This window comes from Schistocerca serialis, chromosome 5, assembly GCF_023864345.2.
Source record: "Schistocerca serialis cubense isolate TAMUIC-IGC-003099 chromosome 5, iqSchSeri2.2, whole genome shotgun sequence".
Taxonomy (NCBI): domain Eukaryota; kingdom Metazoa; phylum Arthropoda; class Insecta; order Orthoptera; family Acrididae; genus Schistocerca; species Schistocerca serialis.
In genome coordinates, this window is record NC_064642.1 from 747,571,173 (window position 1) to 747,598,690 (window position 27,518).

Below are 27,518 nucleotides of genomic sequence, written 5' to 3' on the forward strand. Positions count from 1 at the left end.
AGATAGTCGTTTTTCCCACACTCTACTTTGGAGTGGAACACGAAAGGAAATGGGAAGTAGTGGTTTAGGGTACCATCCGCCACGCACCGTACAGTAGCTTGCGGAGTATCGATGTAGATGCAGACTGCGTCATTAATGAAGGACGCTCAGTGTCTGGGGGTATATTTCAGGGTAGAAACCAGCGTCATAATCTTATATAAAAATTCAAAAGTGAGGCAGGCTCTCAGGTTGTAAAGTGATTTTCTACCGCCATGGAGTGCGGGCCAGTGTGTTGGCTGTCCTGGCAGACATGTGTCAGCCTGGGACCTTAAACGTCAGGTGTCAACTGATTCAGATCAGACAGACAATAGGCTTGTAGCGCGCGACCTCACGTGGGCAGCGCTGCGCGTGAACAAAAGCTTGCACGCGCTCCGTGGCTGCCCTGTTCAGCGCCTTTCAGGACATCCGCCCATTGTCGCCCAGAGTAACCACACGCTGCAGAACGTACAGAAGAAAGACCAGCCAGCACGATCAAAACATGCCGAAATACACGTGAAAGTAGTCGCGAGTCAGGAATTGAGACACACAGGATTATTATCATGACTGAAGCGATTTCACAGATCTGTTGTACCTGTATTATCTGACATATTGTCACAATGCTATGCACACACACAGTGAAAGTTTTCTTTAAAAATTTTCATTTACTGGAAACGTATACATGCCGTGCACAGGATTATATTCACATTACATTACATTCACATTACTTGTCTTTGCTATAAGCTACGATGGATTTCTGTCTGTTCCTGCATTTGATAATATGGCATTGGTCACAAAATTCAAAGCACAACTCATACAGACACTCGTCATTTGGTTCGTAAAATAATTTGTTGCAAGACACCTTGCGGTGAAAACCACGTGTTGCCAGTCTCCTCATCACGTGTCGCATTTTATGGTCAGCTTCCATCCAGGACCTGTCTTACATAGCAGACGTTGCATAGAAGTCCTCCGGTATGTTGTTTTTCTTCTATTGCAGATCTTGCAGAAGCTGTTTGAAAGCAGCAGTAGCTGGGAGTATGAGCTCGCATCTTAGATACTCTATCAGGTATCCCTGGTAAGCTCGTACACTAGCCTAGCCTAGGGACTCCGAAAATTCTCTTCAGGTATCTAGCGTTTACTCACTCCAATTCTTCCAGATCGGCCGGCCGGAGTGGCCGTGCGCTTCTAGGAGCTACAGTCTGGAGCCGGGCGATCGCTACGGTCGCAGGTTCGAATCCTGCCACGGGCATGGATGTGTGTGATGTCCTTAGGTTAGTTAGGTTTACTTAGTTCTAAGTTCTAGGCGACTGCTGACCTCAGAGGTTAAGTCGCATAGTGCTCAGAGCCATTTGAACCATTTTTTCTTCCAGCTGTTTGTATGTGAGGTATTCTCCCACTGATTCTAGCCCATACGTCAGAACAGCCTCAACAGGTCCATAGCTGTGCTGATCGACAGTTGTGTGATGTTTCTGATTTCATTCATAGCTCTAGTGGCCGCCACTGCTCTAGTTCTTATATGTAGTCTGAAACTTCTTCTCGCTGTTTACATTGTGACGCCTAGATATTTGGGATTGTTAACCCTCTACAGTGTTTTTCCATTGCATTTGACGTTCTCTGCTTCAGTGAGTCTTCTCCCTTTCCTGAACACTACCGTCTTCTCTTCGATTATCTTGATGTCGTTTCTCTCCACCCATTCGCTTACTGCTACTTGTAGTTTGTCTATGTCGCTGCGATGGCCATGTCATCAGCGTATATGCACGTGCTTGGTCCTGCCATTCCTTGCGTGACAGCGTGCTTGAGGACGTTAAACAGGATGAGGCTAAGTGGATCACCTTCAAGGACGCCGTTCGTCTGTGGCAGTGAGTCGGATATGCCTATTCCAGCTATCTGTATCTGTTTTTCTGCCAGTATATTGGATATCAGGGTCGTTGTACTAGTTAGTTCCTCCAGTTTGTCTACTAGAACCTTTCTGTTGACCATGTCGAAGGCTTTTGTGTAGTCGACAAAAACCACATAGAGTTTACCTTTTGGTCTTACTATCATTTGCTTTATTTGTTCCAGCAGGATTTCTACTGCCAGGGTCGTGGACCGTCCCTTCCTGAGCCGAACTACTCCTCTGATATAGGGGGTTCGAGCTCCTCTGCAAGCCTTTGGCGAGGATTCCGGTTAGGACTTTCAGTGGCATGGATTCCAATCCACGCCGTGCTTTGCTTGGTTGGCTGTAACTTTGCTGTTGTTTAGCATTGCATGACTTTGTGCAGTTCCAACTGCGAGAGAAACCAAATATATCTGCCTGCGAGAATACATCATGAATTCGGCCCTGTTTTGTAATCTATCTAAAAAAAATGTGCAAGCCGATTAAATCCTGAATTTTACTATTAACCTCTTTAATTAAACAAAGTCGTCCCTGTTCGTTAATGACCTGCCTAACGAAGGTGTTCATGAAATGGTCCCTGTGCGTTTACAATTTTCGTGGCAAACTGAAAATATCTTACCTCGTACTGTAATTGCTTGGGAAATCGGTGTTTCTGCTCTCTGTCCACCAGCTGGAATTCCCAACTGCAGTTGCTGAGAGGTTAGTGCAATGAACCAGACAACAAATAGACTATTTTATACCCATCATTGAGTGAGACATACCTTTGAATAAAAATAACTTGGATCGAGGATGTGGACAATGCTCGTAGGTGATATATTCCTTTAACACTCTGTTTTTAAACTATCTGATATATTATTACTTGTATGCAATTCATGTTACAACACTCATTAACATTGACAAAGGGTAACATTGATACCAAACTCGAACTCTCACAAAAGTCAGACAAATAATTGATAAATATAGAAAATACCTTACGGTGAGAATTAAACAATCTTTAACGAAAAATCTTGAGTTCCCTGATTTGGATGTCTCATGCGACAACAGATCCTAACTATTCACGACCCCGGTGCCACTAAACAAAAAATATTGCCTTCTTTCCTCTTCATACCCTTTTTTAATAACCTTACATATAATTTCATTCTAAATCACTAATCAAGTCTTTCTCCTCTGTTTCACAATATTCAAGCACGAATCATTTTACTTGTACGCAGGTGCACTTAACTTTACGTCTGCGCCGGTCCGTGTGGCCGAGCGGTTCTAGGCGCTTCAGTCTGGAACCGCACGACCGCTACGGTCGCAGGTTCGAATCCTGCCTTGGGCTGGTTGTGTGTGATGTCCTTAGGTTAGTTAGGTTTAAGTAGTTCTAAGTTCTAGGGGACCGATGACCTCAGATATTAAGTCCCATATTGCTCAGAGCCATTTTTAAACTCCCTCAGTCCCTTCCAGAAATTACTTTGGTGGTAACGATACTTCCCAAGAACCACAAAAACGCCATTGTTTGGTGAGAAATAAACTTCACACAGTCGTGAAGGCTATATTTCACAACAAATAGAAACTACAGCTGGTGCAGCGGACTGCCACTAGATGCCAGGAGTGTACGGAAGTGGTAACACATATTCCCTTAAACGCTGTAAAGAAAGACGTTCCGTGGAAAGAATATCCTCACCCGCCCGCATTGCCCACGAAAGAGATATGAATGTTGACTATTGCGGCAATATCTCAAACAACGTAGCTACAGTGAATTTATGAAGTCTCTTTAGTCACTTGTTACCTTGAAAAAATAGAGGACGTAATTTCAGGTAGCTATTCCTGATATGCAGAGATTAAAAAATGTTCGTTACAACATGTGTCCAGAAATGCTTGGTTTTCGAATTACGATATTTAAAAAAGTGATATTCACACCGCTATATTTTTCCATCACGCAGGTAGATGACGTGACAGAAGTGGACGACGAAGGCCTACAACTGCAGAAGAAGAGGAGGCGATTCTGAATTTTGCATACACGACTCCTTCTGCCAGCGCACGAAGCTTATCGTCGTAAGTGAATGTTCGTCATACGACCGTTTGGAGACTGTTGTGAGAGCATGAGTTGCTTCCTTATCTGCAACGTGTACAGCCCCGTCGCCAGCTGATTACCCTGTACGATTTATCTTCTGCCAGTGGTTCTCGCAGTAGTGTACTACAAATGTGAACTTCCCTGCCTTAGCATTATTTACAAATGATGTGCACAGTTCACTAGAGAAGGTGTTACAAGTTTTCAAAACCACCTTGTATGGTCTCACGAAATTCTTTCATCTCATCACCGTCAACATTTCGGCCAGTATCATTGCTGATGGGTCAGTTGGAGCCATGTACTTGTAAACAGAATTATGGGTCAGGTGTGCAGAAACTTGCTGGAAAACACCATTCCTCGCGTTTTTTTTTTTTTTAGTCACTAAACTGATCATTCGTCGACAAACTCACCTCTTGAGTGATGGCGCTTTAGCCAATAAATGGCCTTTCTCTAAAAATTACCCTATTATTCCACAACGCCCACCGCCTGCCCATACCCGCCATCCTGTACACGCCATTGTGCCGATCCTTTCGGTACTCAAGAGCACCGAACGGTCTAGTACTCGAATTAGAGTCTCTGCGTTATTCAGTATGCATTTCGGCAGCGATACCGTTCGGGTCTAGAGAACCGAAGCGCTGTTGTCAGCTCGTGTCGCGCAAGCCAATCAAAAGTAAGGCCGGTATTACACTATCAAATTTCTTTGTCCAATATCTTTGTCAAAGATTTTTGATAGTGTAATAGGGATCTTTGACAAATGTCGTCCAATATTTGATCAAATCTAGGCCGAGGCCGTATATTTGATCAAAGAAATCGCTTGTCTTCTGTTCACTGCAATGCGAAATGTTACCACGCCGAGCGCCAGCATCGCTGGAGCGTTCTGTCATCTTTTGTGTTTGTAAACATGGCTGCTAAATACAATTGGTGTGTGGCGTCTACCACAAAATTAATTGAATTGTACGAAGCGGATGAGGCGCTTTACAATGTGAGGCACCCTGAATATAAAAATAGGTTAAGAAGATTGGAAAGTTATAAAAATATTGCAGAGATAATCAGCCGAGACATACGGCCAGGATGTACGGCCGAAGACATAAAGAGGAAGATAAATGGCCTCCGTACTAGCTACTCGTACGAAAAAGCAAAAGTACGTATTGACATATTCATTTATATTTATTTATGCAAGTTAAGTTTACATGTCATACAAATGATTAGCATTAATTTGTTCACTGCAGCGACTTGAAGCATACAATAATGTTTACGTAACCTACAAGTAGTTAAATTATTTTCATTATTAATATTGCAGATGAATAAAAGCAAAAGTGGAGCCAGTGCGCAGGCGGTGTACACACCACAGGTGTACTGGTTTCAAATGCTGAAATTTCTAGACCAGTCTACAGAGGCCGACGAAAGTATGTGCAATTTGGAGAGCACGGATAGTGAAGCTGGAAGTGAACGTGCGACACCGACACCGACGTTTGAGGATATGTTAGCGGTATGTACATTTGTTTACATTTTACGTTACTAAATGTGATTATCTTGCCAGGGCACCTTCCCAGCGCCATTGTAAAATGTCTTAAAGTATTCCCTAACTGCTCTCCCGTGTACTGTACGTCCAGAAGCAGCTTGGCAAGCTATTGGTTCCATTTGCTGTAGGTCCTCAGTGGTTTGTGTCTCAAAATAAGTGCAGTCTCCTACTACGGCAAACACAGTTTCCTGCCGTGTGTACAAGTGTTTTCTTCTCTCAGTTAACAAGTTGTGCAATGTGCAGGCAGCCAGTGTTATTGTGGTAACTTTTTCAGGAGGCAGATTAATGGTAGTAAGAAAAATCCTGAAACGACTTGCAAGAATGCTAAAGCTGCTCTCCACTAATCTTCTCCCTCGTGACAGTCTGTAATTGAAAACCTTTTCTTCTTTTGTGATTCCTTTTAAGGGGTATGGCTTCATAATGTTATAACTCAGAGGAAAAGCGTCATCTGCCAGTACTACCATTGGAGTTGTAATGTTTGTGTTCCCAAGCTTCCTGCCTTCAGGAATGTTGAGCATAGATCGGTCAATGAGACACTCACGTAGTTTGCTTTTTGAAAACACTCCAGCATCACCAACACACCCATTAGTTCCTATATCTACATACAAAAATTTGTAGGAAGCATCTACCATGGCAAATAAAATGATACTATTGAAGGATTTATAATTAAAAAAGTGCGATCCACTAGCTTGTGGACATTTAATACGAATGTGCTTTCCGTCCATTGCTCCTATAGTGTTATAACAGTTCCACTTCTTCTCGAAATCCTCTGCAATTTGCTCCCACTCTCCTCTGCTTGAGGGTACCTGTAAATAAATAAGATTTATGTATGTGCAAGGAAGTACGTAACTAATGGCTTTTATCTTTTATTTTATAGCATGAGATGCAAGAGCCTGTCGCATGTAGCGAGGCACAGCCACAGCCCCTGCGTCAAGAGCGGCCTCCCACTAAAAGGAGGAAAGTCACGCCAGACGTGGCAACTAACGTCATGCAGGAGGCCAGCAGGACACTTCAGGCTATGGCTGATGCTGCCAGAACCATGCCTGTCCGTGATGACCGCTATAGTACCCTTGGCGCCCACATCGCAGCAGATCTGCGTGAAATGGAAAGAGTGGGCGGCAGGGAATACACCACTGCCACTATGCACAGTCTGCAGCGGACATTAATGGACAGGTGGGATTTGCTGCATGCGACAGTCCGTGCACAACCGTCCACCTCTGGATATATCCAGGTTGCCTTGCAGCAGGCTGGAATACAGGATGAAGATTCCCTTCCATAAATATATATGTGTCTAAAAATTTTGTATCTCTCCAATCTTCTTAATCTATTTTTATAATCAGGGTGCCTCACATTGTAAAGTGTCTCATCCGCTTCATACATTTCAATTAATTTTGTGGTATCACACATCTCATTTGCCATGTAAATAAAATTAAATAAATAAAATAATAACAATTTATCTTCATGAACATAAAGTGTATAGAACAGTTATTTACCTTCAGACAATAGTCCTTTAGTGCTTTGTAAATTGCTTCACACGTTTCAGGTATTATTTTACTTAATGTGCATTGTGGAATTCGAGTGCTGTACTGTAAGCTAGAGTAACTTTCTCCTGTAGCAAGGAATCGTAGCGTTACAGTGAGCCTGTCTTCTGCAGATATAGCAGTTCTTAGGTGAGTATTGTGTTTTGAGATATGAGGAATCACTTCACTGAGAACATACTGAAAAGTATGCTCATCCATTCGCAAGAAATTGATGTATGACTTGACGTCTTCCACTATTAACTCACGTAACAAGTTTTGCTGAATGCTTTTTTCGTCTCGTCGTGAAACCCACGGCTTCACCCAGGTACGTTTCCTTTTTTTTCCCCGCTTCTGTATCTCATGTGCACACACAGCAATTGTGGCACAAGCAGCAGCTGCTGCGGTTAATAACAATATGTTTCTGTCAGCCATCTTGAACTTTGACGAAAACTTTGATGACAGTGTAATACCCCTTCTAGCGCTACGTCAAAGATCTTTGTCCAATATATTGGACGGAATATTGGATCACATCTTTGATCAAATCTTTGACAAAGAAATTTGATAGTGTAATACCGGCCTAAGCGGCTGCAGACCGGCGCATGCGCACTGCAGCGCGCACAGCGCCACGAACACAAAGCGGCTAGCAGACGATACAGGGGCACTATTCTTCCAAGAACCGAAAATTGCGTTTACGTTGCCATAACGCATGACGCTGCATTCCAGCGAGCTGATGTGCCCGCCTTCATCGCTCTTGCCTCCTCCTTAACTGAATCAGGCGCAGTATATCCATTTCCATGGTTCTCAACTAAAATTGTCAGAAATTTATACAGTTTCCCTGACTGCATGTTTCCATGCATGCATAACAACGAAAGTGTATTTGACTGTATTCTGCAGACTGTCGTAAATGGCGCATTATGTCATTCTCATTAACACTGACATCGTGTCTTGGATTTTACGTTTCGGAAAATGAGTTAGGAATAGTGTGTAGTACCACATTGTACTAATACACCTATAAAAACACCCGAAAAATTGATTCTGAGAGTTTCAAAGAATAAGAAGATAAACAGAATGTGGTTATAACTCGCTCCTAGACATCCAAATGATTAAGTAGCCCACTTCCCTATATGATACGTCAACGATGTGGGTCTTAAAAACAAAATTGAAAAAAAAACGCATTTTCGAGAACTCCTGCAGTTCGTCGAAGTTTATAACATGGATCTCATGAATGAAAATGTTTCGTGTATGGTGCTACAATCTAAAAATATTACGGCGGAGATCTTTCATCTCTGTCTACTGTTGTTGAGGATTAGATCGCAGATAAATACTTGTGACAAGCAAGATTATGAAGATGACTGCTGCTAGTTACATTCTCAGTAATTTATGTTGTGCTTTTAGATTCCTGTCTAACCGCATACTCGGAAATCGCTACATATTCGGAAAAAATGGTGAATTATTTCTGACAAGCAAAAATATACAGTTTGACCAAATTTGACATTGATATCTAATACACATCTCGAGAAAAATATTCTCAAAAAACATGTTTTTTTCGGGTCAGAGATAGTAAACCTCCCGTTAACGTCTAATATTAGTTCCGCCGCAGTTTGCCGCCTGTGTTGTTTTACAAGTCTGCCCAGCCTACGACGTCCGACATCTGTAATGAAGGGTGGCCGCCCAACCCTACGACGTCCGGACGTGGTTTCACTTGGTTTCGCCAACTGGTGAAGACACTCTCCACCGCACTCCTAGAGCACCTGACAAGACGTGCAGTTTCCGAAATGCTCGTGCCGAGCCTCCGGGCCCATCACAATCCGCCCTCGGTCAAACTCAGATAGATCGCGCACCTTCCCCATTCTAAGCACGGACAGCACGCTCACCGGTATCACATGCAGCGTGCGCGCGTTTGACTGGCAGTCATTCCTCACCAGGTGACGCTGCTACCGCCTGGACGCGTTTGTGTAGGTCAGCGGTCGTAGTGGTCTGACTGATCGATGTATAATAGCCGTGACAATGGTGGTGTCTGGGAGGAGATTGAGCGGAACCATCACACACAAAATACTAGTACAGTTTATTACAATATATATATGAAGATTTACTTAAATTTGTACTATAAAGAATACAGGAATGTTCTGAGCATTTACAACTGTCTCTGTGCATTAAAGTATCACTCCATACAGGCAAATTTACGAGACACTTTACTTGAAGAATAACTGACATAACGATCACATCAAAACGTGCCTAAGTCATTTAATACACTGGCGGCCCATTTAAGACGGTGATGTCGTCTTGATTGAGCAAAGGCGGAAGTGGCGTCTGCACGAAACAAAATTTCGATGTAGACCTCCACGCGCGGTATGTCACAGGTCAGCCGGCTCGTCTGAAATCAAAACTGAGTTGATGTTAGCGAAGTATATAAGATTCTTTAGGAGTTGTACCTCGCTTAAGTTATTTGGACCATAGGAAACAAAATGGCGGCCATTTGAAAAAATAGGGCTTTTTTTTCATCGGTTTTTCGACTTCGTCGGCCAAGTAGTTGATGGACCGGGATAAAAGCGGTACAACTCCTAGACAATTTAGTTAGTTTCGTCGGAAACAAAGAATCATGCCAATCGCTTCAGTAGATTTGAAGTTACTGTTGGGTTGGCAGAAGAGCCAACACCGTGTTACTAGGGGAGGCCGAAATGCACACGTTTTAGCTCACGCAGGCTGGCGTGAGCAGGGAAGAACTATACTGACGTGAGGCCTGGAACATGACAAGGAATTAGAATTCAGAAAGCGGACGTAATTACTTTGATATTTAACTTTAATCCATTAATGATGAACGTCGCTCTTGACGGTACATGATTCACAATATTATCTATTCAGAATAGTAACTAAATATGGCGCCTTGCTAGGTCGTAGCAAATGACGTAGCTGAAGGCTATGCTGAACTGTCGTCTCTGCAAATGAGAGCGTATGTAGACAGTGAACCATCGCTAGCAAAGTCGGCTGTACAACTGGGGCAAGTGCTAGGGAGTCTCTCTAGACCTGCCGTGTGGCAGCGCTCGGTCTGCAATCACTGATAGTGGCGACACGCGGGTCCGACGTATACTAACGGATCGCGGCCGATTTAAAGACTACCACCTAGCAAGTGTGGCGTCTGGCGGTGACACCACAGTTACCATACCACGCGATAAAAAAAAGTCATTTCGAGCAAAACACGTTTGAAGGTTTGACTACATATAAATGCAATATTATGCAACTTACGTTCAATCTGCTATTCCGAGTCCATAAACTAGTCCTTCTGCGTCCTCATAGAGGGCGTTCTGCTCGGTCTGAGCCATCCTGCGCTGCTCCAGAGCCGCTCGTACGACCGGTGACAAGCGGTTTTCCGCCGCTTGAATCCGGTGGTCGTCCGAATGCTTGGCGAACTGCGTCGAATAGAGTACACATCCATCGTTGTCATGGTCTTCAGAATTGCCGAATACCCTTCGTTCAAGCTGCTCACTGCCAGCAAAGTCGCAGTCTCCACAGTCTTCGTACCAGAATGCAAATGCTTTTGGGCTAACTTCCAAACACACGCGTTCAAACTTTCATTTGAATTTTGTGTGTTTCCTCCCAAGCACCGGTACAATAACTCGTCCTCCGAAAGAAAAAAAAATGGTAAGTGAAAAAGGCCGATTTCAGGCCGGTGCATTTCTTTGTTCAACCGCGAATAACAAACATTTCCGTTCCGTATTCGGAAAAACCGTTTCAGGGGTGGATTCTAAGCACTTTATGGAGCCAGAAATACAATTTTTTAAAAATGATTTTTTGAACCAAAATATGGTAAACCTCCCCTTAATGCTGGGCAGAGGGCAATTGTGTCTCAACAGTGAACCGAACACCCGTAACGATGGGCCCCAGCAGCCGACGACCCATGCGTGTGCCAATGTTAACACCGTGACATCGGCAACAACGGCTGAAATGGACACGTGACCATCGGCATTGGACGTTGGCGCAGTGGCAGACCGTTGCATGGTCTGATGAGTGCCGATACGTCCTTAATTATACGGATTTGGAGGTCTCGAATCCATCATCTTCCAGGGGAACAGCTCCCTGACGTCTTTTACTGCGGGAGGAGACAAAATGGCGGCGGCTCCATTACGCTCTAGGGAAAGTTCACATCAGCGTCCATGGGTCCAGTGGAGGCACCATGATGGCCAAGAAGCATCGTACACTGGTTGCAGACCACGTATACCCCTTCTTGACGATCATGTTTCCCGACGGCCGTGGCATTTTTCAGCAAGATAATGGGCAATGTCACAACGGCTGGAATGGAGAGTGGTTTGAGAAACACAGTGGCGAGTTCCTAGTGATATGCTGCCCCCCCCCCTCTCGCCCCCACCCAACTCTCCAGATGTGAACCCGATCGAACACATCTGGAATGTGACTGAATGTGACATCAGAACTCATCGCCCCCTCCCCCCCTCCCGGGAATTAGGTGACGTGTGTGTGCCAGCTCCCTCCAGCGACCCACTAAGGCCTCATTGCTTCCTTGCCACGACGAGTCGCCGCTTTTATCCGTGCCAGAGGTGGACATAGCGGCATATAGGCAGGTGGTCATAATGTTGTCGCCGATCAGTGTGTTTTCGTACTGCACAACATATTCGTCTACAGTGCATGACATGGAATCCTATTGAATTGTCACAGTTTGTGAATCAATACGCATCGATGTGAGGCCTGTATGAAAGCAGAAGGTAGACATTTTGAACATCTTTTGAGAGGGCAACTACATGTTGGTGAATATCACTGTCTTCAACGTATTAACTCGTAAACCAAGCATTTCTACATCTACATCTACATCCATACTCCGCAAGCCACCTGACGGTGTGTGGCGGACGGTACTTTGAGTAATTCTATCGGTTCTCCCTTCTATTCCAGTCTCCTATTGTTCATGGAAAGAAAGATTGTCGGTATGCCTCTGTGTGGGCTCTAATCTCTCTGATTTTATCCTCATGGTATCTTCGTGAGATATACGTAGGAGGGAGCAATATACTGCTCCACTCCTCGGTGAGGGTATGTTCTCGAAACTTTAACAAAAGCCCGTACCGAGCTGCTGAGCGTCTCTCCTGCAGAGTCTTCCACTGGAGTTTATCTATCGTCTCTGTAACGCTTTCGCGATTAGTAAATGACCCTGTAACGAAGCGCGCTGCTCTCTGTTGGATCTTCTCTATCTCTTCTATCAACCCTATCTGGTACGGATCCCACACTGGTGATCAGTATTCAAGCAGTGGGCGAACGGAAGTGTACTGTAACCTACTTCCTTTGTTTTCGGATTGCATTTCCTTAGGATTCTTCCAATGAATCTGTCTGGCATCTGCTTTACCGACGATCAACTTTATATGATCATTCCATTTTAAATCACTCCTAATGCCTACTCGCAGATAATTTATGGAATTAACTGCTTCCAGTTGCTGATCTGCTATATTGTAGCTAAATGATAAAGGATCTTTCTTCGCAGCACATTACACTTGTTTACATTGAGATCCAATTGCAATTCCCAACACCACGCGTCAATTCGCTGCAGATCCTCCTGCATCTCAGTACAGTTTTCCATTGTTACAACCTCTCGATATACTACAGCATCATCTGCAAAAAGCCTCAGTGAAGTTCCGATGTTATCCAGAAGGTAATTTATATATATTGTGAATGGCAACGGTCCTACGACACTCCCCTGCGGCACACCTGAAATCACTCTTTCTTCGGAAGACTTCTCTCCATTGAGAATGACATGCTGCGTTCTATTATCTAGGAACTCTTCAATCCAATCACACAATTGGTATGCTCTTTGTTCATTAAACACATAAAACGAGACCCTTATTTGACGAACTTTTTTAGTGTCAACATATGGGCAGTCCATACCCATAATCTCCACCTTTGGAAAATCCGCATAATAGAAAAACAGCAAGAGTGACGAAGCATAGCCGGCCGAAGTGGCCGTGCGGTTAAAGACGCTGCAGTCTGGAACCGCAAGACCGCTACGGTCGCAGGTTCGAATCCTGCCTCGGGCATGGATGTTTGTGATGTCCTTAGGTTAGTTAGGTTTAACTAGTTCTAAGTTCTAGGGGACTAATGACCTCAGCAGTTGAGTCCCATAGTGCTCAGAGCCATTTTGACGAAGCATATTTTCGCAAAGGAAAGCAGAGAAATGTTGTTACCAGTGAAATGCCGTACTCTTGCAAACAAGAATTCACAGCAGTCACTACCTGCGGTCTTAAAAAACCAGCTCGAGTCGCTGAAACTGAAAATGCGTCAACGTCATCGGACTTCGTGCCACGCGCGTGTAGTTTATCTGTTCTCTTGACAACAGTTTATACCCTGAGCAAAGAACCGTGGCTGGGGTAGACAAAAAGTTACGCCAGTCATCACATAGACTGCAGGACGCACCCACTGCCGTCTTTTATCACTCTTTTTTGTGTGTCTGTGTTCCAGGACATATTCTCAGTACAATTGTCATCACATACAACGGAGAAAATAACCTTTTACTTAGAAACAAGCACGGATTTCGAAAACAAGAGCTATCCGAAGCCCAATGTGTGCTCCCAAAACTATTGTGATTAAGCAAAAAATTACGCATATTGAACTAAATACGGGCACACAGGGCGTAACTGCACATCTTTGCAGTTCAACTCAAAAACTGTTTCAGAGCCATCACACAGCACAATTCTCTGGAGGGAAACTGCACAGGCAGAAATACACCGAAATAATCGGAACACCAAGTAATAATTGATGTAGGGACATTCCATATCAAGTGGTCTAATTTTTTGAAAGGGTCCCGCTCGATCATCTTGGATTTTGCTGAAATTTTGTATGTAGAGTGCCACACGTCTCAAACGAACGGCTAAGGTTTTTAGTCTCCAGTGGAATGCTTTTTGAGATATAGCCGTTTCTTTGACCCGATACCCTGACCGTGTACACCACGACACTGAGATTTCACTAACTTTGAGAATTAATATCTCTCTTGGTATTTTTTTAAAAATCATGAAACCTACCTAGGTTGTACAACTCTTTGCACTATGTTTAATGGTAGTAAAAATAATTATTTTTGGGCTCGCCGTACGTAGATAAATTGTGTCAAATCCGGCATGAAAAGTTGGCACTCTAAAAAAATTAGAAATTTAAAGTTACATTTGGCTCCTTAAAGAATTACGGAATAGGTGTAAAATTTGATCCATAGAATGTCTACAAGCTTTTCTTTTAAAATTTGTATAATTTGATGTTGCCAGCTCGTTCTGTTACTTTACAGATTTAGTGTAAAGTTCCCGATTTTTGTTTAGGGCTCAAAATAGGGTATTTTCAATCCCATGTTGCGCAAAAGTATCTTCTGAAACGTTTTAAAACCACTGTCATTAGAAAGAGCATGTTTTGAGCATCATAAAAAAGTGGAATTGGACTGACTACCGATGACATACAGTGTCAAAAAAAAAAGGGCCAAAGTTGGACAAGTTGCACAAGTTGGGCATGCGTAGTAACAGTTTTCCTGGGGCCGTGCTATCGTGTTTGTGTACAGATATCTTTTATTTTGATCTCGAGTGTTCTGTGGAGCCTATTGTTGTAATTGTTGCAGAATCAGAATTTATAGTTCTGGTGGACTTTGTCGAAAACTACTGATTTGTAGTCCAAGATGCTGCTCAGGGCTTTCATTGCGATAATTCACCGGCCACAGTATATCCTTATTATGTCGATAACGTGGCAATCTTGGAAGTTGTTAACTGTTGCATGATTTCCAATAAATTGCAACACGATACAGTGTCCGTAGACGTGTTTATTCAAAATTTATCGAATTTTTTGTGACTCTAACAAATGTTAGCAAAATATACTACTTCAGCGATGGCTCAACAGCACAACACAAAAACTAGAACTACTTTGTGAATTTATGCAACGATAAAAGTGATTTCAGTATTGAGGCTGAATGGCAGCTCTTTCGTACAACCCATGGGAAATCTCCCTGTGATGGAGTCGGTAGTACGACTAAACGTTTGGCTGCATGGTCAAGCCTCCAGAGACCTTCACGTAATCAAATATTGATGCTAAAAGATCTCCTCGACTTTCGAGATCAAAATATCAATGGATTTAAATATATCATTGTCATAAAAGTCGAAATTGAAGAAAGCACAAAGTTTCAAGAAGAAATATAGCGAGAAAGCAGCACAATAGCTGGTACTAGAGAGCATCACTAACATTTACCAGCTGACTCAAACTCAATTTATGTCCGCAATGTTTCAAATGACACGATATATTTTGTTGCCAGAATTTCTGACACCGCTATGCTGCATTTGAAATTACCTTAGATGTCCCCTGCCTGACACGTTGCCTGTATTTATGATAACAAATGGTCGATTAACAATGTTGCTGAAGTTTCAGTTGAAGAAAATTATGCGTTGATAAAATTTATGCATCGGCCAGGTCCTGCTCATTCGTTTTATTGGCCAGAAAGGCACGATATACATTGGATTCCAGAACAACACCTGATTTGCATGCTCCCTGCTGTTTCAGTCACATCGTCTGGGCGACAATATCAGTTTCTGTTTCTGTGCTGTAGGAAGTGGCTTTCAGACATAACAGAATGTGAGGAAAGATTACTATCAATTAAGATCAAGTTGTGAGCATCGGCTTGGGAACTACATAACATACCAAGTTTATGTTTGAGAACCTAGGATAAGATGCTCAGTCATTGGTTTGGGAACCAGGCAGGCACCCACTTAAGGCTTTGGAACCTCGAGTAAGAAACTAAACTACAGGCTTGGGAACCTGAACTAAGAAACCCACCCGTGGGTGGTATTGCACGGCTATTAGGCGTGACCCATACGGCAAAGCGATTCCATTTCAAGTCTTTGAACGGGTACAGACGACGTCGTCACTGACCAACGCAATAGACCACTGATAATTTCTCAAAAAAAGGCATTAAAATAAGTCTGAACAAAAAAGACAGAATTTGAATATTAAAAAAAAGCTGTTGTACGGAAGTGCTCCTTCCTTTGACCCTTTTCTTAGGACACTGTACACCAGCATTAGTCAAAAAAATCCACTTCTCTAGGATGCTCAGAACATGCTCTTTCCAATGACAGTGGTTTTAAAACGTTTGTAAAAGATACTTTTGGGCAACATCGGATTGAAAATACCCTATTTTTAGCCTTTTTACAAAAATCTTCAACTTTACACTAAATCTGTAAAGTAAGAGAGCGAGCTAGCAACATGAACTTACAAATTTTAAAAAAGCAACTTGCAGACACACTATGCATCAACTTTGGCATCTATTACTTAATTCCAAGGACCTAAGTAAACTTTTAATTTTTTTTAGAGTGCTGATTTTTAGGCCTACTTTGACACAGTCTATCCACTTAAGACGCCCCGGCGGGGTCAGGGATTTTCTCTGCCTCATGATGACTGGGTGTTGTGTGCTGTCTTTATGTTAGTTAGGTTTAAGTAGTTCTAAGTTCTAGGGGACTGATGACCATAGATGTTAAGTCCCATAGTGCTCAGAGTCATTTGAACCACTTAACATGCACATAGAAATAATAATTGATTCAAATGGCTCTGAGCACTATGGGACTTAACATTTGAGGTCATCAGCCCCCTGGAACTCAGAACTACTTAAACCTAACTAACCTAAGAACATCACACACATCTATGCCCGAGGCAGGATTCGAACCTGCGACCGTAGCAGTCGCGCGGTTCAGTACTGAAGCGCCTAGAACCGCTTGGCCACCGCGGCCGGCAAATAATAATAATTATTATTATTGCCAGAGCGCAAAAAGTCGTACAAGCTAGGTAAGTTTCATGTTTAAAAAAAATACCAAGAGAGCCTTTAGGTCTCAAAGTTGGTGAAATCTCAGTGCCGTAGTGTATGTTGTCAGGATATGGGATCAAAGAAAAGGCTGTATCTCGACAATTATTCCACTGGAGAATCAAAAACTTAACCGAAATTCATTTGAGATATGTGGTACTCTACATACAAAACTTCAGCAAAATCCAAGATGACAGAGTGGGGAGCGCTAGACCACTTGACATGGAATGACCTTGTAGAGAAATGAAACTTCGGGAATACATTTGTCTAGATGGGATATTTAAGTGATTAACATCGCAAGATCGCAGGTTAATTTAAGTGCGATATAAGTCATCGAAAATGTGAAAGTCTCGTACATTAATAACCGGTGTAACCGCCAGAATGTTGAATGAAAGCATGGAAAAGTTCATTCATCGTGTTCTACCAGATGCCAGTTTGTGGGATGGTGTTCCATGCCTGTTGCACTTAGTCGTCCAGGGTCTGTTAATTCTGTTTGTGGAAGTCGCTGGAGTTGCCATCTAATGATGTCCCATTTGTGCTAGATTGGAGACATAGCTGGCGATCTAACAGGCCAAGGCAACATGGCGACACTCTATAGCGCCCCTTGGGTAACAACAGCGGGATGTGGGTGGGCGTTATCCTGTTGGAAAACGCGCCCTGTAATGCTAATCGCAGTACAACAAGTGGAATCACCAGATTGACGTACAAATTTGCAGTCAGGGCGCTCGGGACAACAGCGGGAGTGGAGAGAGCTATACTTAAAGTGATCGACTTGTTCGTTCTGACACTATGGTGCCAACTGCTGCGCAAATTGCTGATGCAGATGCAGCACGATGCTACAGAGCCATGCGCCGAACACGATGGTCTTACCTCTCGGTAATGCCATGTGACCGTTGGGAGTCCTGTCTTCTTCCAACCATGCATTCCCGTGATCACCGCTGCCAGCAGTCATGTACAGTGGCTATATTTCTGTCAAGTCTTTCTGCAGTATCGCAGAAGGAGCATCCAGCTTCTCGTAGCCCTATTACATGACCTCGTTCAAACTCACTGAAGTGTTGATAATGACGTCATTGTCACCTCGAAGGCGTTCTTGACTAAGGTCAACTCACCACATTCAATATAACGCCCGTTGCAGCGTGTACTTAAACCATACCTGAGTTGCATCCTCATTGTGGCGCTGCTAGCGACACCTCTACGCGCTTGACGCGAAATTTGAACAGATATCGTGTTTCAGATGTAGAAACACGTCTACCAACTTTCGTTTACGTCACACAACACCTTCTTGGTGTAACTTTTTTTCCCATCAGTGTAATACCATGTGTGCACCATTAAAGAGTAGCAGGAACATTCTTGTTCATATTACAGATTAATGATTCTGCATCAGGTGCTATGTGAGATCTCTTGCAGATGATGAGAAAATGGAAACAATACCCATTCGCATTCCAACAAAATATACTGACTGACGGAAAAGTGAAACATCCAAAAGAAATATTCGAAAGTCAGTTAATTTCGGACATATACACAGAGATTAAGTTGGAATTCTGCGTGACAGGTAGAACGGTGACCAGAGTGACTTAGTGCTATTTGTAGTTCTGTTTCTAGGTGGTGTGATGAGTGGCAGTTAGCTCTAAATGTAGAAAAATGTAAGTTAATGCAGATGAGAGGGAAAAACAAACCCGTAACGTTCGAACACAACGTGTATGTACGTAGCGTGGAGCTTGACACAGTCACCTCGATGAAATACCTAGGCGTGACGTTGCAAAAGCGATATGAAATGGAACGACCATGCAAGGATTGTAGTAGGGAAGGCGAATGTCGACTTTGCTTTATTGAAGGTTACCCATCGCCGCGCGCCGTACAGTGCCTTGCGGAGTGTGTGTGTATGTATGTATGTATGCATGTATGTAGATGTAGATTTTTTTTTTCTCATCAGTCTTCTGACTGGTTTCATGCGGCCTGTCACGCATTTCTTTCCTGTGCCAACCTCTTCATCTTCGAGTAACACTTGCAACGTACGTCCTCAATTATTTGCTGGATGTATTCCAATCTCTGCCTTCCTCTACAGTTTTTGCCCTCTAGAACTCCCTCTAGTACCATGGATGTCAGTTCCTGATGTCTTAACAGATGTCCTACCATCCTGTACCTTCTCCTTGTCAGCGTTTTCCACATTTCCCTTTACTCCCAGATCAAGAACCTCCTCATTCCTTACCTTATCAGTCCACCTACTTTCCAAAACTCGTCTGTAGTACCACATCTCAAATGCTTCGATTCTCGTCTGTTCCAGTTTTCCCACAGTCCATGTTTCACTACCGTAGAACACCACACGCACGTTCTCAGAAATTGCTTCCTCAAATTAACACCTATGTTTAATACTAGTAGACTTCTCTTGGCCAGGAATGCTCTTTCTACCAATGCTAGTCTGCTTTTAATGTCCACTTGCTCCATCCGTCATTGGTTATTGTGCTGTCCTTAACTTCATCCACTTCGTCACCATCAATACTGGTGGTAAGTTTCTCGCTGTTCTCATTTCTGCAACTTGTCATTACTTTCGCCTTCCTTCGATTTAATCTCAAACCATATTCTGTATGCTGTAGATTGGTCATTCTTTTCAGCGGATGATGTAATTCTTCTTCACTTTCATCCAGGATAGCACTGTCACCAGCGAATCGTATCATCGATATCCTTTCACTTTGAATTTTAATTCCCACTCCTGAACCTTTCTTGTATTTCAATCATTGCTTCTTCCATGTACAGATTGAACAGTAGGGGCGAAAGACTACAGCCCTGTCTTAATTACATTTTAATTTGAGCACTTCGGCCTTGGTCGTCCACTCTTACATTCCCTCTTGGCTCTTGCACATATTGTATATTACCCGTCTCTCCCTATAGCTTACCCATATTTTTCTCAGAATTTCGAACATTTTTCACCATTTTACATTGTCGACAAATCCTACGAACATGTCTTCATTTTTATTTAGTCTTGCTTCCATTACCAACCGCAACGTCAGGTTTGCCTCTCTGGTGCCTTTACCTGTTGTAAAAGAAAATTGATCGCCGTCTAGCACATCCCCAACTTTCTTTTCCACTTTTCTGTGTATTACGGTTGTCAGCAACTTGGATGCACGAGCTGTTAACGTGATTGTGCGATAATTCTCGCACTTGTCAGCTCTTGCCGTCTTCGGAACTGTGTGGATGATGGTAGACCCTTCACATCTGCGCCCACCGCCCCGAGATCACGTAGTGGACCGCCTGGACCATCCTGTGTCACGCTGCACCACTGGTCGGAAACCAGCAGCAGTTGGACTGGCGTCCCATTGTGTTAAGCGATGGACCACAGTTCTGCACTGTCCCAGATGACCATGGTCAACGACTATGACGGCCACATGGAGACAGATCCCATTCTGACAAGAAGAAGGGAGAGGATGACTTCCATGGTACTAGAAGGAGTCGTAGAGGTTAAAAATGGTAGAGGAAAACAGAGATTGGGATGCATCCGGCAAGTTCCAAGTGCTACTCTGAGATGAAGAGGTTGAGGCAGTCGGAAGACTGACGATTCAAAAAAAAAAAAAAAAAAAGAATGAATGAAACAGTGCTTTTGACGGATGATGAAATGTATGTAAGTTCTAATGGCAGAAAGATTTTTTTATTTACTTGTTCTGTGAAAATTTCATGATTCCAGGTCAACGGGGAGAACCCTACAGATTTTAAAGAGGGAGTTTGCGAGTATCGAAATATGTGACATAAACAGCCGCATCTTTTGACGTCACTGACGTAGACCTTAGTATTTGACATAAATTTCTACTTGATATCTCTGCCTGTTCCTGAGAAAGAGGGTTTTTAACTGCCGGACAGGCAGACGGATAACAATGTGCTCCTATAAGGTTCCGTCTTTACCAGTTGAGAAATGAAAAAAATAAATAAATAAATGGCAGTGACGATATTTCCCGCGAATGGGAAAATCCTCCGAAATAAACTCTGACGAAGGGCAGATTGTTACGGTCTGGCGACTGCGAACGAAAATCTCGAAAACGGCGAAGTTGCTCGACTGTTCCCGAGGTGCTGTTGTGGGTCTGTGTGAAGAGTGGCTGAAGGACGGCCAGTCCACGAGCGGGCGTTAAGGTGTTGGATGTGGGGAGACGCCAGAAAGAACACGAGGTTCGCCGGATTCCACGTTAAACTGCAGGTCCGCTTTCTCTGGATAACTGGAGTTTTCCCCTAAGGCTGCCCAGGACGTCTACATTGCTTTCCTCAGTTACAGTTTCCTTGTCTTCATAATAAAATTGCAAAAGTGCTGCAATATTTAGATCGACACATTTGTGTGAACGACATTTTTTTCCGATCATGAAACTAAACAGGTCACAATTACATGGAAACCTTAGAGAAATTGTTTATGTCTGTCTGTATGCCAAGAGTTGCGCCAGATAAGTCATATTATGTCTTCAGGGCATCAAAAATAAATAATAGTGAACATTTTTGATGTATGTTGTCGAGGAATGTGAAGTGTAAAACCAAATCGTGTGCAGTGCAATTTAAAAGCCGCCCGTTCGCAATATCCCTCCTCTCCCCCTTCCTCTTGCTCGGACAACATGGTGTGGTGGCGGGGGAAGTGTGCAGCGAGACAGAGCGCTACAGCACTCACGCTAGGGCACAGCTCCTGCGCAAAATTCTTGGCCGCTCCTGGGTCAGACCTAAGAAAAAACATTACACGTTTTGCTGTAACCGTAATTTACATGTACCTCAGTAAGGTTTACGAGAGAGTGGAGTTTTCAGTGGGAGAGTCACCTACATGATCTCGTTGCTTACTTTGCCACATCTCTCTGTAAAGAACAGTCAGAAAATTCTACTAATGACACCATTCGAGAACTGTTCCGTGAACATCCTCATCACAGGAAAAATCTATTTCTAGCTTGTCGAAAAGACGGATACCACATGATGTAATATCTGGACCCTATGGTGGATGCTTCCAAACTTCCCATTGAAGACGTTGAAGGAAAGCTTGTATGAGCCACATGGATTGTGATGCAAGAGAGCAATGGCTTTGCTTAATTTTCCACCTCTCTTGTTCTTTGTGACTTTGCACAGCAATGTCACTGTTGCACAGTATGGATTGGCATGAATGGTTCTGCCCTTTGCCATAAACGCTGTGTACACAATTGTTTCACAGCTGAAGAATATGGTGACCGTGAACTTCCCTGCTCATGGCGCAACTCTGCATTTCTTTCGCACAGGCGAAGAGGTGTCTATCTATTCCATAGACGCTCCCTTTGTTGCAGCTGTGAAATGATGGACCCATGTCTGATCAGCCATAATGATGTGGCCTGGGAACAAGACCCACTGCGAATTAATGCTCGAGGAAGTTCAGAGACGCCATAAAAGTTGCGCCTTTGTGTGCAGGTGATACTTTACATTAGCTCTGACGATGGAATGAGCACTTCCTATTGATATGCGTACCTGCTGAGCAGAATCTGCTCTAGTTACTCTGCGATTGCTGCACATAAGTTCCTCTACTAAGCGACATTGTCGTCAGTGGTCGAGGTCGATGACATTGCTCCCCGATCAGCAACAAGCATGTCCCTGCACCCTTGGTCAAATCCTTGGCAGCGTTTCATTACGCCCTGACGCGACACTACATTTGTTCCACATACCACCAGAATATCACGGTGAGTATGTGTGTCCAATTTATACGTCTTGCCTACAAGAATCGTATTGTCCCGCGTACTTTATATCATCTTTCCGGTTGCCACGCCATTTCTATCGCACAGTGTGACGCACCTGTTATCTGTACCGCAGCGGAACTGTGTTTACAGGAATCCCGAAACATTTACTGCCTTTTGACAAAGCGCCACGGTTGTTGCATAATGTCTCAACGCGAGACGACGTGTCTTACGTACTTTCTGAGATCCCCGCGTACGTAGCAATAACCAGTAAGCAATAGCTCAGCAGGCAGTCCACTTGAAGAGGAATGGATATCTCTAAAAAGGTCTGTCACAGAAGTTCTAAAGAAAAACGTAGGTACAAAGAAGACAACTGCGAAGAAACCGTGGGTAGCAGAAGTACTACATCAGTTGACTAATGAAAGGAGGGAGTACAAAAAGGTTGCGGGAAACTCGGGAATGCCGGCCGGTGTGACCGAGCGGTTCTAGACGCTTCAGTCTGGAACCGCGCAACCGCTACGGACGCAGATTCGACTCCTGCCTCATGGATGTGTGTGATGTCCTTAGGTTAGTTAGGTTCAAGTAGTTCTAAGTTCTGGGGGACTGATGAATTGAGATGTTAAGTCCCATAGTGCTCAGAGCCATTTGAACCAAGCAAAACTCAGGAATACAGAAATACAAGTCGCTGAGAAAGGAAGTGCAGGGAAGCTAAGACGAAATGGCTGCATGAAAAATTTGAAGAAAGCAAAATAGAAATCATTGTCAGATGATGATGATGATGGTGGTGGTGGTCGGTTTGTTGGGCGCTCAACTGCGTGGTCATCAGCGTCTGTACACATTCCCAATCTGTACACAGTCCAGTTTAGCCACTTTGAATGATGAATAACACAAACACTCAGTCCCCGTAATTGTCGAGAGGACAGACTCAGCATACAAGAAGGTCAAAACAACATTCGGTGAAATTAAAGGCAACGGTGGTAACATTAAGAATGCAACAGAAATTCGACTGTTAAACGCAGAGGAGAGATCGGAGAGGTGGAAAGAATACTTCCAAGCCTCTATGTGGGGGAAAATTTGTCTGGTCTGATAGAAGAAGCAGGAGTCGATTTAGAAAAGGTAGGAAATACAGCATTAGAATCAGAATTTAGAAGAGCTCTGGACGACTTAAATTCAAATAAGAGAGAAGGGAATGGATAACATTCCATCAGAATTTCTAAAATCATTGGGAGAAGTGGTAACAAAACGACTATGCACGATGGTGTGTAGAGTGTATGAGTCTGGCGACATATCATCTGACTATCGGAAAAATATCATCCACACAGTTCCAAAGACTGCAAGAGCTAACAAGCGTGAGAATTATCGCACAATCTGGTTAACTGCCCATGTATCCAAGTTGCAGACAAGAATAATATACAGAAGAATGGAAACGAAAATCGGGGATGTGTTAGATGACTATCACTTTGGCTTTAGAACAGGTAAAGGCAACAGAGAGGTAATTCTGACGTTGCGGTTGATAATGGAAGCAACACTAAAGAAAAATCAAGACACGTTCATATGATTTGTCGACATGGATACAGCGTTCGACAGTGTAAGACGGTGCAAGATGTTCGAAATGGTTCAAATGGCTCTGAGCACTATGGGACTTAACATCTGACGTCATCAGTCCCCTAGAACTTAGAACTACTTAAACCTAACTGACCTAAGGACATCACACACATCCATGGCCGAGGCAGGATTCGAACCTGCGACCGTAGCGGTCGCGCGGTTCCAGACTGAAGCGCCTAGAACCGCTCGGCCACTGCGGCCGGCGATGTTCGAAATTCTGCGAAAAATAGCAATAAGCTACAGGGAGAGACGGGTAATATACAATATATGTAAATGAGCCAAGAGGGAATATAAGAGTGGACGACCAAGAACGAAGTGCTCAGATTAAATAGTGTTTAAGACAGGGATGTAGTCTTTCGCCTCTACGTTCAATCTGTACATCGAAGAAGTAATGATGGAAATAAAAGAAAGCTTCAGGAATAAAATTAAACTTCGAAGTGAATTGATATTAATGATACGATTCGCTGATGACACTGCTATCCTGAGTAAAAGTGAAGAAAAATTACGCGATCTCCTGAATGGAGTGAACAATGTAATGAGTACAGCATATGGAATGAGAGTAAATCGAAGAAAGACGAAAGTAATGAGAAGTAGCAGAAATGAGAACAGCGAGAAACTTAACATCAGTATTGATGGTCACGATGTAGAAGAAGTTAGGGAACTCTACTACCCAGGCAGAAAAATAACCAATGACGGACGGAGCAAGGAGAACATCAAAAGCAGACTAGCACTGCAAAAAAGGCATTTCTGGCAGAGAGAAGTCTGCTAGTAACAAACGTAGCCTTAATTTGAGGAAGAAATTTCTGGGAATGTACGTCTGGAGTGCAGCATTGTATGGTAGTGAAACTTGGATCGCGGGAAAACTGGAACAGAAGAATCGAAGAGGAAAGGAATATGTGGAAACACAGACAAGGACAAGGGACAGGATGACAGGACACCTGTTAAGACATCAGGGAATGACTTCCATGGTACTAGAGGGAGCTGTAGAGGGCAGAAACGTACCTACAGCTTTTACATGGTGGGGGTCCAACACTATCACTTAGGAAGGTAACCCTGTCTTCGCCCACCACATAAAAAGGTTTTGCTGTTAACGCCAATAGAGTCAATCAAGCAGAAATTAAAAAACTCACAAATACGTTAGCATCCATATTACATGCGGGTAAAACTGTAGAGAAACAGTAATTGATCCAAGCGTCTTTAAATAAAACATATGTATTGTAGCTGTTGAGGTATTTATTTATGAAAAAGGACTAATTGTAAGCTAACATTGAAGGTAATTATATATTTTTGAATATAATTATTAATCATTTATATTAAGCAATAATATTAGTATATTAGACTTTGTATTTAAATTGTGACACTTTGGCATTTTCCTGTAACTTCAGGTCGTAAGTTAATTTTAAAAATAAACATTAATTACTTTAATTTAAAGTGTTACATTTAGCCTTTTACGTCTTGCTGCTAACTTACTAATAATAATGTCCGTTTCATAGTTTTTTTTTTTTTTATTTTACAAACACGACTCTTTTAATAACCAAACACACGCACGCACAGTTTAAGCTGGCTTAACACATGACGCCTGAAACTTCGTCACTCTAATTGTGACTGCCCAAGGGGAAGCGACAGAACACACTGATCGGTTCCGTTCAGTGTTGCCAGCCAAAAGTAAGTTAGTTCCGCTATGAGCACATCCAAATTCCACAACAGTTTCAAATGTAATTTATGATATAGTGTACATAATTCCTGACGATATACGGGCAAAATAAATAATTTAAGCTATAAACAAATATATTCCATATCTTTCCAGCTGGGGCATTCAACGATCAGCGACAGGTAAGACGACAGTGTCCAGTGATGGACCTGAATATCGTGCTTCGTTCAAATAGTTGATGTTAATATAGTAATTGTAGTTTGATGCGACAGGTAATTTTCCTCTTTATATGGAATCTGAGCTGGCTAAGGCGTAAGCAATTAATTTACAAGGTTTCTTTTAGCATCATGTGTATGAAACGTTTCAATGTTTATTAAAATCACAGTGAAATGTATGAATTTGTTGATGCAGCAATATTTTGATCACCTTCAGTTCTCAGATAATAACTGATACGTTTTTCGAACTTGCGGAAATGTTCCTCCGTAATTGTGTACGAAATATAATAATGATCAATAACGGTTCTTATTTTGGATGTCTAGTCATACTTTCAACAAGTCACTTAAGGTTTCTGCAAGTAGCTTAATAAGTGAAACTTCCTGACAGATTACAACTGTGTGCTGGACTGAGAATCGCAGACAAGTGCTCCATCAACTGAGCTACCCAAGCACGACTCACCACCCGTCCTCACAGCTTTAATTCTACGAGTACCTCGTCTTCTACCTTCCAAACTTCACAGAAGCTCTTCTGCGAACCTTGCAGAACTAGCACTCCTGGAAGAAAGGATATTGCGGATACATGGTTTAGCCACAGCCTAGGGGATGTAGGAGACGAGGTACTGGCAGAATTGAAGCACTTACCCGCGAAAGGCAAAGGTCCCGAGTTGGAGTCTCGGTCCAGCACACAGTTTTAATCTGTCAGGAAGTTTCATATCAGCGCACACTCCGCTGCAGAGTGAAAATCTCATTCTGGAAGCTTAATAAGTCTTTTAGTTTTAATGTCTGTCATCATGGAGAAAGACTGTTCGGTATCTGCATTCCCGTGCATATATTACATGTTTTGTACTTGTCAGTGAAAATTTACAACGGTTTTACACTTCGCCACAGAAAGTTGAATTCCGCTACATTTTTTAACAATTTCAGAATTTTGCCACAATGCCACGAAGTCCAAAAAAGTCCAATACGCGTAGCGTAGTTCCGCTAAGGTTGGCAAGATAGCATTCACTTCCGTTGCACATATAGTGGGGGTGGGGGTAGACACCCCGCCGCAGGGCACAGCTGTTTTTTGCAGCCTCATTCCTCCATGGCTTGTCACTACGTCAACCAAGCGCAGTGCGCGACTATTTTGTGGCACAGGGTTTCAAATCGGGTATTCTTCTAATATTGACGTTTTTATGTAAACTAAGGAAGGGGGGGGGGGGGGTTCCGGACCCCCTGGACCCCCCCCCCCCTTTATATACGTCCGTGCGTAGAGGGCAGAAACTGCAGAGGAAGGCAGAGATTGGAATACATCGAGCAAATAATTAAGGACGTAGGTTGCAAGTGCTACTCTGACAATAAGAGGTTAGCACACGAGAGGAATACCTGGTGGGCGGCACCAAATCAGAGTACTATCTAGATGTCCGACTTCAGCTGTCTGAACATGCCGGCCCAAGATATTTCTTTTCTTATCTGATTACAACATGGCTTCCACGAAAAGTCACGAGAACGCAGAATGGAAATACTTCTCGATTCTGCTTCCACATCAGCCCGTTCATTGTACCCTGAAATACACTGAGGTGACAAAGTCAGAAGATGGCGATATGGCGGTAATACCGCATA

The 27,518-nt window shown here is 43.2% G+C and overlaps 2 protein-coding genes across 3 annotated transcripts in view; one reads left to right on the top strand and one right to left on the bottom strand.

Annotated features, from left to right (window-relative positions):
- LOC126481412 (inositol 1,4,5-triphosphate receptor associated 2-like) overlaps nucleotides 1-27,518 on the bottom strand; it is a 700,219-nt gene that overhangs the window by 623,569 nt on the left and 49,132 nt on the right. The gene's annotated exons all lie outside the window — the stretch shown is intronic.
- LOC126481413 (uncharacterized) lies at nucleotides 4,620-6,750 on the top strand. The gene is made up of 3 exons (XM_050105151.1): nucleotides 4,620-5,085; nucleotides 5,245-5,433; nucleotides 6,344-6,750. Exons 1-3 carry the CDS (start codon nucleotides 4,846-4,848, stop codon nucleotides 6,743-6,745), a joined length of 831 nt encoding a protein of 276 aa, XP_049961108.1. The 5' UTR covers nucleotides 4,620-4,845; the 3' UTR covers nucleotides 6,746-6,750.